The 15,135-nt window shown below is 50.2% G+C and overlaps 1 protein-coding gene across 1 annotated transcript in view; it reads left to right on the top strand.

Moving 5' to 3' along the window:
* Nucleotides 1–15,135, top strand: part of KAT6A (lysine acetyltransferase 6A) — a 1,365,605-nt gene that overhangs the window by 1,252,073 nt on the left and 98,397 nt on the right. Inside the window, exon 15 of the mRNA XM_085634070.1 lies at nucleotides 10,849–11,364. Coding sequence (XP_085490196.1) covers nucleotides 10,849–11,364 — 516 coding nt within the window. The remainder of the gene's footprint in view (nucleotides 1–10,848; nucleotides 11,365–15,135) is intronic.

Here is a 15,135-nt window from a genome sequence, read left to right as displayed (position 1 = left end):
GATGGCAAAAATGTCTAGTACAGCTATGAGGGTGTCCTTTGGAGACTTTAGAAATAACAGTATGTCGTCTGCATACAATGAGATGCGGTCCTCCCACGTGTCCGCCCACTTTAGACCTCGTATCACCGGGTCCCTCCTCACCCAAGAGGCCAAGGGGTCCAGGGCCAAGGCAAACAGGAGAGGGGAAAGAGGGCATCCCTGCCTAGTTCCTCTGCTAAGGCTGAAAACTTCCGACTTTTTGTTGTTTACAACTATCTGGGCTAAAGGCTTCGAATAAAGGAGCTGCACCCACTGGATGAATCGGGGCCCAAATCCCATTTTCTCGAGGACCGCAAGGAGATATGGCCATTCAAGCATATCAAACGCCATGGTAGGGTCCAGATATACTAATATCGCCTCCTACTGTATAGTTGTCGCCCTCCCCATTACCCCGTGTACTCTGCGTAAACTCAAAGCGGTGTTACGCTGGGGCATAAAGCCGGATTGGTCAGGGTGTACCAGGTTGTTAATTACCTTGACTAGTCGAGTGGTGAGGAGTTTAGCCAAAATCGTAGGTTCAGCATTTAGTAGTGTGATTGGCCTGTAGGAGGTACAATCAGTCCGAGGCTTGCCTTCCTTGTGAATCATCACTAAAGTCGCTATCCTTTGGTCGTGAGGCAACTCCCCCTGTTCTTTACTCTCCTCGAACATCCTACACAAGTGAGGGGCAAGAATGACCGGTCTAAGTTTATATAGTTCAATCGGCAGACCATTGGGTCCCGATACCGTCCCAGAGTTAAGGCCCCTGATTGCCTGTGCAACCTCATCCGTTGTGAGTGCCCATTCCAGATACTCTCATTCCGGAGCTGAGAGTTATGGTAGCGTTATATCATGTAGAAGATCTAGGGAATCTTGCAGTGTGTAAGGTTTCTCTGAGGAATATATCTGTTCAAAGTGGGCCGCAAATGTGTTCGCGATTTCTTGGGGGTCAGTGATCGTGCGTCCTGCCATGTCAGTTAACTCAGGCACCAATCTGCTTGCCAGCTTTCTTTTATCTAACCATGCAATCAACTTCCCGGCCTTGTCCCCTCGATCGTATATTCTGCCTAGCGTCTCTCTTCCCAATTCCTTGGCCCTATTTGTCACTAAGGGTTCGTAACTGTCCCTCTTCAACTGTAGGACATGGAGGGTATCTGGGTTGGGTCCCTCAGCTATTTCCTCTTCCAAACGGAAAATTTCTTCCTCCAATGCCTCCTCCTCCTTAACCTTTTCTTTCCTCACACCTGCTATTTGGGAGAGCGCTTGACCCCTGACTACTGTTTTGAACGCTTCCCACAGTGTCTGATGGGAGCGTACTGATCCTTTGTTGTCCTGGAAGTATTGTTCTATCAAAGTTTGCAATGCGTCACGAACTACTGGGTTGAAGAGGTACCAAGGATTAATGGGCGCTTCCCTACCCACTCTGTGCTGACCCACCACAAATTGGGCCCACAGCGGAGAATGATCGGATATACCCCTCGCCATGTGTCTAATTTCTCGTACGTGCGCCAGTTGGTCTGGGGGAACCAGTAAGTAATCTATTCTTGATTGGCTGTTATGAGCGCCCGAGTGGTAGGTGTATTGGGTGGTGTCAGGATGATATGATCTCCATGTGTCCTGCAACCCCAGAGCCCCCAGAATGTCCGATAGCATGCGGTTAGAGGGCTGGATCTCTCGCGGAGGGTTTCTATCTGGAGTGCCGTTGAACACCGCGTTCAGATCTCATCCACTACTAGGAGTCCCTCTGGAAGAGAATACTTTCAATTACTCTCAATTTTTGTCTTTGAAGAATATTCGTGTAAAGTGATTCAATGTCTAATCCAATTAGACATTCTTCATTACAATTACAATTTAGATCATTTATCAAATTCAGCACCTCCCTTGTATCTTTTAAGTAAGCTGGCATTATCTGGAAAATTGATCTTAAAAAGAAGTCACAAAATCGTAATAGTGGTTCTAATACGGAATCGATCCCCAATACTATAGGTCAACTCGGAGGAGGTCTTACAGTCTTGTGTACTTTAGGTAGTATATGAAAGTACGGGATCTTCGGTTTTTCTTTCCGCAAGAAGGCCGCCTCTTCTTGACAAATCTAATCATTAGTTAAGGCTTCTTCGACAATGATAATGTCTTTTTGTAGTTCTACTGTCCGGTCTCTGATCAGGACCTCATAGTTTCTCCTATCCTCTAGGAGTCGTTGGCATTCCACATCATGAGCCTTCCTGATAAGGATCACCAAGGCACCACCCTTATCAGCTGGCTTCATGATAATACGTGGGTCCTCCTTTAGTTCTCTCATTGCCTTCTGTTCCAACTTAGTCAAATTGCTGAAGGTTCTTTTAATCTTGGCCTCAGATTGTTCTATGTCTCTAATAACCACTTGTTCCAACACCCCGATCTCCGGCAGGACCTGTGCGAGTGATGGACCTAAAGTGAATTACAGACGGAGTCCAGTGTCCCCATCCTGTTACAAAGTATCTCTGTCTTGACCCTCAAAAAACACATTAAGCCGGACCTTCCTAAAAAGTTTCGCGAGTTCGCACCTGAGTTTGAAGAGACCCACGTGATTTGTAGGGACAAATCCTCGACCTTTCTTAAGAGTCAGTGTAACATCGGTCAGATTCATTATCAGACTGCTTCTCTTCTCGTTCCTGGTAGAGTTTTCCGGGTAGCTCGTTGATTTAGGTGCTCCCACTGTTACTCTTTGTCCCATTTGTCTGCCTCTCCCTAAAAAGGGCTTAAGATTGGGGTAATACTGAAATGGTTGCATGGGGGGGATACATAGGTAGCCAACCAAAGCCAGGCCCAGGCAATGAGAGATCAGTCTCTCCTGAATTATGAGACTTCTAAGAAGATCAATGGCTCATTGACTACAAGTAAACCTCGTGGTGCCCCGTTTGCCCTCAAATATTCTGTTAAAATGGCAACATATAAAAGGGTCTTTTTTTAGTTCTGTCAGTGTATCCCAACCCTCCACCAAAGTGAGTGCCTGGGTGATTTTGCTCTTGCTCAATAAGGATGGACCAGATAAAATTGATGCCACTGTATCTTCCTCAAAAGATAGACCCTGGTCGTACATATTATATGGCCACCCCCTAACTGGCCTCTGTACATTCACAGTTGTATGGTATAAGTATCACTTGTTTATTATTTCCATATTTATTTGCAATTGTGCATGTTCACAGATGTATATGCATAGTCTCTGTTTACTCTGATATGGTATACGTACTACCACCTTGTTTTCTGCATGTTTGAGCCAGTGTGTTTGCTGCCTTTACTTGCGTCATGCAGGAGGGTTCAGGTTCATTCTTTTTGTCCTGGCTTCTTTCAGCTTCAGATTGTTCTAAAGCAGAATAACGGAAGATGGTTGAAGACATGGTCGCAGTCAAGAAAGAGGAAGTTATCCAGGGTCCTCACGCATGTGTGGACATCCTGGACTGTTCATTGGTGGATTGTTGTTGATCTTTACCCTGTGCAATATGGGAAAGATAGTTTTTAAGTTGTTTAATTGAAAGCTGCTGGAATGGAAATAAAGAATGTAGAGCATAATCCTCGTCTCTGTGTCCTTAATAGAACTGAAACTTTCCTTCATGATTACTAGGACAATTTTCATTCTCCATCATTGCTATCTTGTATATATTCACAAGTGACCCTCTCTCTTTGCTGGGCAGATGCTCACCCAGTATTATTCTTACACTTGTGCTTTGAAATCTGAGCAATGATGGCCTCTAGGGGGAGTAGGAGAGCTTTAGCTTCTACCCCATTGGCTGACGTTTAGGTTTTTCAACTAAAGTGGAAATGTTACTAAATGTACAAGTTGTTTCAAACCTATGGCTTTTTTACACTGTACACTGCTATTTTAATGTATTGGGGATTCCCAACCTGATGACAGGGAATGATTCAAGCATGTGAATATACATTAGATACCAATGTTGGAGAACTGGAGTTACAGGTAAGTAACTATTTTTTTCCTCACTGCTGTCCCTTCTCCCACTTCTAAGGACTGGACTATTAGAACTCTAAGAAGATCCCTAGTTAGGTTTGTCAAATGTCAGGTTGCATTTTCTTATGGCTGATCTGCAGCTGAAGATGCGATATAAGAACAAGCATTGGCATAGCCAATAGGTCTCGCTTTTGGGACCTTATAAGTGTTTAGCCATGCAACAGTTGCATAACTAAATACTTATAAGGTCCCAAAAGCGAGACCTATTGGCTATGCCAATGCTTGTTTCTGTTTATTACTGCTCTGTAGTAATGGCGGCACCCGTGCTTTAGCTTAAACATCTTAAGTTAAAGTCGGGTGCCGAGATTGCTTCAAAAGTAAAGAATTGTCTATTTCTTTACTTTTGAAGCAATCTCAGCACCCGACTTTAGCCTAAGATGTTTAAGCTAAAGCACGGGTGCCACCATTACTACATAGAAGTAATAAACAGAAAAAAACAAGCATTGGCTCACAGAGAACATGAAAGCGGCCATGCGGCCACGAAAGTGATCACGATCAAACATCAAAGCGGCCGCGAAAGTGATTGCGATCAAGCGCGGCGCCCGCGCACATGCACTGTAGCGCTAGGCTGGCCGTGCTAGCACTTTTTTGAGCCCTCACAAAAAGTCTCGCCAGACCAGCGCATGCGCTGGGTCAGGCGAGACCTAAAAATGACAGCAGTGCGCAGGGGTGTGGTGTTTATATATGGCTCAATGCTGTCTGTTTATGAAATGGTGAGATCTCGTTGCCGATGGCACTACCTGCGTCCGTTAGCTATTAATAGAAAGATTCTGAATCCAGACTGCTGCCTCAAGGGAATTCAAAATGTGAAGAATCTGGGGTTGGATAGAGTGTTCGCCTAAAAGACTCTTAGCGAATATAGGCAATTAGAAAGCACACATTCACACTTGCATTTCTTGGCATTGCAATAAGACTGAAATAATAGATGCTTATTGTTTCCCAACTCAATAGTTCTTAAATCAAAGAGCGCAGGAAGATGAAAGGTTGAGGGGACCCACTAGGGTTTTAATCTTTGACCATGTTGTCAAATACTAATCTCTGCAGTGTATGAATTGGTCATATCTGAAAGAAACACGTTAGTTAGATTCCTCACCTTAGAATATCCCCAGGTGTCAGGCTGGATCCGGAAAGATTTTTCGTCAGCGATACCCTTGCGCGTCGCTAGGCGTCGTCTGCGGCTCCGTGTCCGTCGTCGCTGTCGTGCGCCGGGATGACGTCATCGGAGTACTTAGACGCCGCCCTTGCGCGCTGATGTCAGTTCTTCTTTTTTCCGCGCCAGACAGCGCCGATCCGGGAAGACCATACCCTTTTAGTCATTTTTTGACTAAACGTTTTGGACTCTTATGGTCTATTCTCGTCGACTCGACTTTGGTGCCGGTAGGATGCCTGGTTTTAAACCTTGTGACTCCTGTCACCGACTGATGCCGGTTACGGACCACCACCGCCGGTGCCTCTACTGTCTTGGGGCCGACCACGATGCCGAGTCGTGCCTCGACTGCCGGGCCTTGACTTCAAGCTTCTTGAGCTCCGGCAGTCGGCTCCATGCCGTTCACGGTCCCGGTTGAGGAGGAGGTTGAGGGACCGGTCGCGGAGCCGCAGCCATCACCACTCGTCTGGTTCCAAGTCTTCGGGTAAGTCGAAGCATGGTAAGAAGTCCAAGAGGCGACATCGCTGTTTGGGCTCCCCTCGCCGGTCGCGCGACTCGGCTGAGGGTTCAGGTCGGAGCCGCAGGAGTCACGTCCGTCCCCATACCCGCCGGTCCCTGGGACTGACGCGACTCCGGCGGAGATCAGTGCCTTCCTCTTGGCCATGAGAGACCTGGCTTCGACGTCTGCCGGAGCGCCTTCAGGCCCCGCGGGCTCAACTGGGAGGCCTAGCGAGCCGGCGGCCCCGGCGCCGTCGTCGACTCCGGTCCCGACGCCGCAGGTTCCCGCGGGATCCAGGCCTGGATCCCAGTCGGCGCCGGTCGACCTCATGACCTCTCCGCCAGCGCCGACTCCGGTGCCACCACCGGCGCCACCTTCGGATGACGCCGTTCCCCGGTTCAGTCCTGGTCCGGGCCCGGCGTAGGAGCAGCGCCGTCCGGCACCACACCCGACGCCGATGGGTTGCAATTTCATCTTCCGCCCGGCTCTGATCATTCCACCTGTCTACCAGGAATCGGATGACAGTGACGACTGGGAGGGGTCTGATGACCCTCTATCCCAGCAGGGCCAGTTATCACAGGACTGAGCAGACGAGCTGGGGGATGCCAGTGGTCTTTGCCACCTCCCCTGACACTGGCTTCATCTCTCCTCCGACTTCGGAGGAAGGTGCTGCATTTTCTGTGGTGCTGCGCAAGGCGGCCGAAACCCTTGGGCTGGAGCTACCTGCTGTGGCCGTGAGGACTAACCTCACAGAGGTGCTTCAACCGTCAGCAAGCTCCTCGGAGCCTCTGCTGCAGTTTAATGAAGCACTAATGGACGTTCTGAAGGGCAACTGGTCCAAGCCCTCCACAGTACCTCCTGTGGACCGGAACGTGGCCCAGCGCCACCGCCCTGCACCGGGCGACCCCAGTTTTCTGTCCTTGCACCCCACGCCCGAGAGTCTGTTTATCCAGGCCTCTACTTCCCAGACCTCCTTCCCGTCCGCTCTCCCGGATCGGGAATCCAAGAGACTAGAACAGTTTGGTAAGAAGCTGTTCTCCTCCCTTAGTTTGGGATTGCGGTCTATTAACACCGCTTGTCTCTTAGACCGTTACTCCCACTCCCTGTGGGATACGGTGGAGGACGTGCTGCCCCAGTGTCCGGAGGAGGCCCGGACACGGCTCGCCCAGGCTCTTGCCGAGGGGCGGGATGCAGCGCGGCATGCTATCCGATGTGGACTGGACACTACGGACTCGCTGGGTAGGGCAATGTCTACCAAGGTGGCGCTTCGTCGCCACGCCTGGCTGCGGTCCACGAGTTTTTCTGGGGATGTCCAGAGCACCCTCATGGACATGCCCTTCGATGGCAGTCGCCTTTTTGGCGACAAAGCGGATAGTGCGCTGGAGCTCTTTAAGGACTCCAGGGCTACGGCCAAGTCCTTGGGCCTCTCGGCCCCGCGCCTGCAAACTTCCGCTTTTTGCCCCTTTCGTGGCCAAGGAAGGGGCGCCCCCTCACGTCCGCCTAGCCACAGGCCGCAGAACCAACCTCCACGCGGTCGTGGACGTGGATTCCGCCGAGGCGGTACAGGGGGACAACGTGCCGGTCCGTCCACATCTACCCCAGCAGCATCCGCCTCCTAGTCTGTGCTTTCAGGCCCATTCCACGCCAGTGGGAGGCAGAGTTCGCCATCACCTGCTCCACTGGCGTTCCATCACGTCGGACAGGTGGGTGCTGCAAATAGTCCGAAGGAGCTACTCCCTCCCCTTCGAGGCGACCCCTCCAGCCATGCCACCGCAGTGCCACCGAATTTCGGGGGATCACTTGCTACTTCTGCAGGAGGAAGTTACGACCCTCTTGGCCAAGGGGGCCATTGAGCGCGATCCTGGTCCAGAAGTAGGTCGTGGTTGTTATTCCCACTACTTTCTGGTTCCCAAGAAGGGCAAAGGGGGCCTACACCCTATCTTGGACCTCAGGAGCGTCAACACCTTCCTCAGGAAGGAGAAGTTCAAGATGCTCACTGTAGCTCAGGTTCTGACTGCCCTAGACCCTGGAGAATGGATGGTAGCGTTGGACTTGCAGAATGCATACTTCCACATACCCGTCCTGCCGGCCCACCGGCATTACCTGCGATTCACTGTGGGCTAGGAGCATTTTCAGTTTACCGTGCTCCCCTTCGGCCTCACCAGTGCCCCTTGGGTGTTCACGAAAGTGATGGCGGTGGTCGCAGCTCATCTGCGCAGATCAAGGGTTTCCGTCTACCCCTATCTCGACGACTGGTTGTTGAAGGCGGGCTCGCCCCAGGCAGTCGTCTCCCACCTCCAGACTACGGCAGACCGCTTGCTTACGCTGGGGTTCTCCATCAACGTGCCGAAGGCGCATCTGAGTCCCTCCCAGAAGCTCCTTTTCATCGGAGCGGTTCTGGACTCGGCGCAGATTCGGGTGTATCCTCCGGAAGAGCGGGTTCGGGATATTCAGGCTCTGATTCCGATCTTTCAGCCTTTATCCAGAGTTTCGGTCAGGTTGGTGCTGCGGCTGCTGAGTCTGATGGCCTCCTGCATCCTGCTGGTACATCACGCCAGGTGGCGGATGCAGACTCTGCAGTGGGTTCTGAAGTTCCAGTGGGATCAACATCGGGGCAACCTGTCCGACCACGTCCTATCTCGGAGGGCACTGCAAGACAGTTGCAGTGGTGGCTCAAGGACCGCGATTGGGTCAGTGGCAGATCCCTCTCCCTACCCCAACCGGAGCACGTAGTTGTGAAGGATGCGTCCCTCCTGGGATGGGGGGGCCACATGGGAGAGGCGGAGATCAGAGGCCTCTGGTCTCCGGCGGAGTCCCGGCTCCATATCAACCTATTGGAGCTGCGGGCCATCCGGCTTGCACTGAAGGCATTCCTTCCCTCTGTTCAGGGAAGTGTAGTGCAGGTGTTCACGGACAACACCACCGCCATGTGGTATTGCAACAAACAGGGTGGGTGGGGTCGTGGACCCTTTGTCAGGAGGCTCTGCGACTCTGGATATGGATGGAACATCAGGGCATCACCCTGGTGGTTCAACACCTGGCAGGCTCTCTGAACGCCTGGGTGGATGAACTCAGCCGCCGGTGCATGATGGATCACGAATGGCGTCTGAACTCAGACGTGGCGCAAGGCCTCTTTTGGCAGTGGGGAGAGCCTTGGTTAGATCTATTCGCCACCAAAGAGAACGCGCAATGTCATCAGTTCTGCGCGTTGGAATTTCCAAAGTGGCACTCGCTCGGAGATGCTTTTCATTGCGAGTGGAGTTGCGGTCTGTTGTATGCCTTTCCGCCTATACCACTTCTGCCCAGAGTGCTGAAGAAGATCAGGCGCGACCGGGCCCAAGTCATCCTTGTGGCTCCGGATTGGGCACGAAGATACTGGTATCCCGACCTACTCAGTCTATCAATCGATCCCCCGATTCGACTGCCTCTTCAGGAGGACCTTCTGTCGCAGCAGCAGGGGACGGTCCTCCACCCGAACCTGTCCAGTCTCCACCTCCATGCGTGGAGATTGAGCGGCAACAGTTGATGCCATTTGACTTGCCTCCTGAAGTCTGTGATGTCATTCTGGCAGCCAGGCATCCCTCCACAAAATCGGTATATGCTTGCAGGTGGAACAAATTTGTGGCATGGTGCACAGCAAAAGCTGTGGATCCTCTTTCTGAGGTTCTCCTCTTTCTTCTTTCTTTGGCCCAGCAGGGCTCTGCTCTGGGCACCCTAAAAGGTTATCTCTCTGCTATTTCTGCTTTCTTACGGCTTCCTGATCAGCCTTCTCTTTTCAAAATCCCCTGTTGTTTCTCGCTTCTTTAAGGGTGTTACTCACATGTTTCCTCCTGTCCCTTTTCGTAATGCCTCAGTGGGATTTGAATCTGGTCTTGACGTTTCTGATGTGCGCTCCCTTTGAGCCACTTCATAATTGTCCCCTTCGTCTCTTTACGCTTAAGACTGCTTTCCTGGTAGCCGTCACCTCTGCTAGAAGGGTGAGTGAGCTCCAGGCTCTCTCTTCTAAGCCTCCTTTTCTTTCTGTCATCCGGACAAAGTTGTTCTCAGGACTCGTCCTTCCTTTCTCCCTACGGTGGTAACTGCCTTTCACATCGGGCAGTCTGTTACGTTGCCCACCTTCTTTCCGCCTCCACATCCTTCGAAAGAGGAAGAGAGGCTCCACCGTCTGGACCCAAAACGGGCGCTGTCCTTTTATTTGAACCGCACCAAGCAGTTCCGGGTGGACGACCAACTCTTTGTTGGCTACGTGGGCGCTAAGAAGGGACGGGCGGTGCACAAGCGGACCATCTCTCGGTGGGTCGTTTTGTGTATCAAAGCTTGTTACTCCTTGGCTAAAAAGGAACCTCCTGTAGGGCTGCGGGCTCATTCCACTCGGGCCACAGCGGCGACAACTGCCCTGGGCAGGGGAGTACCCTTGCAGGACATCTGACAGGCAGCAACGTGGGCCTCGCTGCACACGTTTGCTAAACATTATTACTTGGACAGCCAAGTCCGGAGAGACGGCTTCTTTGGCCGTTCTGTTCTCCAGGACTTTCTGGTGTGATCTTGGTTCGCAGACCCACCACCAGGGTTGGTATTGCTGGGTTATCTATTCTAAGGTGAGGAATCTAACTAACGTGTTTCTTTCAGATGAACAAGTTACTTTCCTTCGGTAACGATATATCTGTAAGAAACATTAGTTAGTTAGATTCCTCACCGACCCACCCATCCTCCCCGTTCTGCGAACCGATATCTAGGGTTGAGGTTATCCCTTTCAGGGCCCTAGTATTTTTTGGCACCAGTGTCGGTCTCTTGCATAGCTCTGCATTCCTGGCGTGGAAAGCTATGTACAAGAACTGACGTCAGCGCGCGAGGGTGGCGTCTAAGTACTCCAACGTCATCCCAACGGCGGACGCGGAGCCGCAGACGACGCCTAGTGACGCGCAAGGGTATTGCTGACGAAAAATCTTTCCGGATCCAGCCTGACGCCTGGGGATATTCTAAGGTGAGGAATCTAACTAACTAATGTTTCTTACAGATATATCGTTACTGAAGGTAAGTAACTTGTTCTTTAGACATCATTCAATGAAATGCAATGTTGAAAGCTGCATACTGTTACTTATAAATGGGCAGAATTCAGCTTGTATTATACTGGAGTACTGTGCAACCGCCTGAAGTTGAGTCTTTTTATTTTTACTTTAGGTTTTGTCGTCTAGCTCCTGTGAAATTAAGAAGAGTACGTGCCAAGCTCCAGAACAGGATAAGCATCAAGATCGCTTACCACCAGCTAATGCCACACCCTGCCAGCCACCTTTGCAGGGGCTCCCCATAGACAATCTTCCCATGAGCAGGCAGCCTCCACGCAGGGGACGGAAGGGGCGCAGGTCTCGTGATGCCAACTTAAGCACCAAGGAACCAAAGCGGATGCTCCTGCTGGATGGGAATTCTGCTTTTCCAAAGCGACGCTACAGCAAGAGTTTGGTGGAGAGCCATGAACTGCTAAATGAATCGCAGGGCCTTAAAAGGTTTTTTGGACATGACAAGAGGATTCCTCGACGTTTCAGCGAGGGAGATCGAGCACTTCTCAGAGGCTTCAGTGAGAGCAGTGAGGAGGAGGAGGAGGAGGAGGAAGAGGAAGAAGAAGAAGAAGAGGAAGATCTTGACAGCCCTCGGTCAGTGTCACCTCCCACTCTCACCAAGCCCACCTTGAAGCGTAAGGTGCGTTGTCTCTCTGGGACCAGAGCCTTCTCTGTTTAACACTAGAATAACAAATTGTTTATCCACTCGTTGTCAGGATTTTGGTGTTAGCAGTTGAGAGTAGTGAACTTGTGAGGGAACTTCATTTATAATCAAGAAGATCGAATATCTCTGCCACTGTGTAAGACCCTAGAACACCTTTACTAGACAAATATAGCTTTCTGGTATTTTTATATTGTATGTTTCTAAAAAATATATATATATCAATAAGTCCAGTACATTTAAGTGGAATCGACAGCAATAGGATGTATATAAGAACAGTGGTCTCACTAGGACTAATTCAGTACATTTAAAAACTTGATAATGACGGTTTATTTTACATCAGTTAATGCAAATTAGCTGCCAGACAAATCAATCAAAATATAAATGCTTTTAACTACCACATGCTTTACAAGCAGTAACATGCTCAGTGCTTAACAGTGATTCACACGTGAGTGATAGGTTTGTCGTAGACAGTGACAGTTGCACTTGCCTAGCTTTGGTTATTATTTGTTGATTTGCATTTCTCATTATAGTGATATTTTTCAGTGCTTTCCTGGATGCTCATTCCTCTTAACTTCTCAGGTATGGAACAAATTGGGCTTTGAATGAATACCAAGTGCCTCTTTAGATGCATTAGTTGGGATGATGACCCTTTCAATTAACTCCTGGGTTGAAACCCCGACTATGCAATTAGACTGGATACAAACGTTATTGTATGTGATATTCTGATTGCTTATTTTAGGCTTCTTTTTCTAATGGCTCTCCTGTGGTCAGTTTCTGTTGCTTGCACACATACACGTGTTTTTGCTCTACTTTCTGAAATTTGATTGAGCGCTGAGCACCTTATGTTCTGTTAAATCCCATACAAAATTTGATGCATGTATATTTGATTAATGTGCTACACTGCTATTTTGGATAACTTTGTATAACAAGGAAATATGCTAAATAAGTGCTAATGGAACTATAATTTTCTTACACATGTAAAAGTATGGCATATTTTCTTTTAAGGTTAAAGTGGGCTTTCGCTTTCACAGCTTTTTCCTTGCCAAAAAAATGAAAGAAAACTGTGTAGTTAGGTACCATAGTTTTACATAGAGAGACAAATCTCACTGTGCCTCTATCCAGACTGACCCTGCTAAGGCAGAGAGCACAACCAATACAGTTTACTCTGAGATCATTGTTCTGCTGTCCAGTCCTGAGACGTGATCACTGAACACTGGGTTCTGCCAATTTAACTACTTTTCATTAGATTTTCTAGTTTGAATTTATAACCGTAATGCTATACATGTCTGTCCGTTTCAGATCATTTATTCTCAGTTTCCTGCATTTTCCTATCAGGATGCCTCACTGTTCTCTTTGTGCAACTAGAAAATATTTAAATAGACAGTCCCCCTTTATTCACTCTTTGCCCAACAGACATTGTCCTGTAATGCAACATCTTTCAGGAAATTATTTACTCATCTCTAAGGGATTGGAGAAGCATCTGCCTGTGAGGTCAGAACCATTGCAGAATGTTCTCAGAATGAGATGCTAGTTTTCCAAAGCAGAAGAAAACGATTAGGAAAGCTTAATTCTGTCTGTGTCTGATATCCAGGAAGCCTCTGAACACAGAAATTATTCTAATGCCAGTATCAGGTGTGCTCTCAATGCCACAGATAGGGCCGCTTTCAAAAGAAACACTAGTGTTTCTCCGCCGCCATATTTGGCTTAGAGTGTTTGGCTTCCACCTAGATGTCGAGTTGAACCTCATCTGCTTTCCCTTTCATGGAGAGTATCTCTTTGGGCCCCCAGAAACGTTCCATGCAGGAGAAAATAAAGCAGGACACAGACTGTGAAGGCTATAGAAATGTTACAAAACCAGCCCCAAAAAAATGGTTTCCATCGTCTCACCAGTGGGCCGCAGTAAAAATAGCAAGCAGATCCTAGCAGGAGCCCTACCAGCCACAGCAGCACTTTCTTGAAATGCATACCACCAAGCAATACTTCAATGGTGGCTTGCATGGAAACTGTTACAGAAAAACTAGAGGGGCGTAAAGAGAAGGCACCTTGGCATTCAAGCTGTTACCTTCTGCATGTTTCCCTGACCACGCAACACCTGTCTGGTGGCGCATCACATTATAACTTCCTCAGTGGAACATCAGATCAGTAGGTATTCACTATCATCACTGAACCATATTGCCTGGAATTCCACAACATACCACCCAATATATCACCTCCAGCTGCTGCAGGAAGAAATGCAGCATCTGATAGAGATGTCTAGCCGCAGATTCCTTAACTTAGAATATCCCCAGGTGTCAGACTAGATCCGGAACATTTTCTGCAGCAGCACCTCTGCGCGCCAGGGGGGCGGCTCCGCCCTGACGTCGTCCACAGACATAACGTCAGCGGAGCCATATATGCCCTTCCCGGCGCGCTGACATCAGTTTTCTTCTCTTCCGCATCTGAGCGCGCATCTTGGAAAACCAGCAGTTCCTTGGCCTGGTTTTTGGGCCTTCTCGACACCTGTAGGTGTCATGGGAACAGTGTGCAATGCCTTCCGGCTTTAAGGCCTCAGATGTCTGGGACTGACCCGCACCTCATCTGTATGTGGTGCCTCGGCGTGCACCATGACTCCACGGACTTTGACGCCTGTCAGAGGATGAAACCGAAGTCCTTGAGGGATCGTCGAATGAAATTGCTGGCCGCACGGATGTCCGGTCCGGCTCCCTCCCGTCGCCGCTCTTCCTCTCAGGATCGGGCTAGTTCCCGAGGTCGGTCCTGTGACCGGCGTGCGACAACAGGTAAGCGTAAGCACAGGCGTCGCTTACGGAGATCTTCATCCAATGTCCGTGCCGCTGCCGCCCATTCATCTCACACTGTGCCGGGTAAGTGCGCACGTCAGGCTCATCCTCAGTATCCACCCTTTCCAGGTGTGGGGGCAATGCGTGAGCAAATGGAGGCTTATTCAAAGGCACTACAGGCTTGTTTTGAGTCGCCCCCTCTCCCTGGTGCGCCATCGGGTCCCACAGAAGTAGCAGGCACTCATGCCGGGTCTTTGTCTGCGGATGTTTCCCCGGCACCGGCTGTGTGCTTCGACTCCGGAGCCGACGCGACGCCACCGAGCCAGGACCCAGAGCACAGCCCTCCCAGTCTGTCAGCCCATAGCCCTCTGCGGCTTCCTGCGCCGAACTCGGTTACTACACCAGGCTCGACGCCGGCCCCAGCACCTCGTGCTTCCTCCAGGCAGGTTGCACTGAGATTGACGTCGGTCGGCGTCCCGGTCGTGTCCTCTGTGGAGGTTGTCGACGTCCAGTCGACTCCGATGCGGCTTCGATCAACGCCGATTCCGCTTCCCTTGGTGGTTGCTCCCCCCGACGGCGATAGGTCTCCAACGCGGCATCCATCGACGCTGGTACTACCATTTACGCCTCCTCATTTGGAACCTGATGCTTCCCTGGACTCCCCAGATCAAGGAGCCAGGGTTCAAGTACACTGTGTTGCCTGGCCTTTGGGTCAGCCTCCGGCTCCTCCACTCCTCATGTCTCGTGGCAGGATTAGCCTTCAACCGTTTCCTACTGACTGTTTGTACTCACCTACACGGATGGCAACTGAATCTAGTGCTGCCTTCGCGCGCGCTTTTCATGGGGCGGCTGCTGTATTCGGCTTTCAGCCTCCTGTGGTGCCTCTACTTTCTGATCCTCTATTGGATCTGCTCCATTTGGAGCCTATTGAAGTAGAACCTTTGCTGCCCTTCGGGGACTCTCTACTTGA

The sequence above is a fragment of the Triturus cristatus genome, chromosome 11 (assembly GCF_964204655.1).
Source record: "Triturus cristatus chromosome 11, aTriCri1.1, whole genome shotgun sequence".
Classification (NCBI taxonomy): Eukaryota; Metazoa; Chordata; class Amphibia; order Caudata; family Salamandridae; genus Triturus; species Triturus cristatus.
The sequence above is the reverse complement of the archived record's forward strand: the minus strand, read 5'-3'. Positions and strand labels throughout refer to the sequence as shown.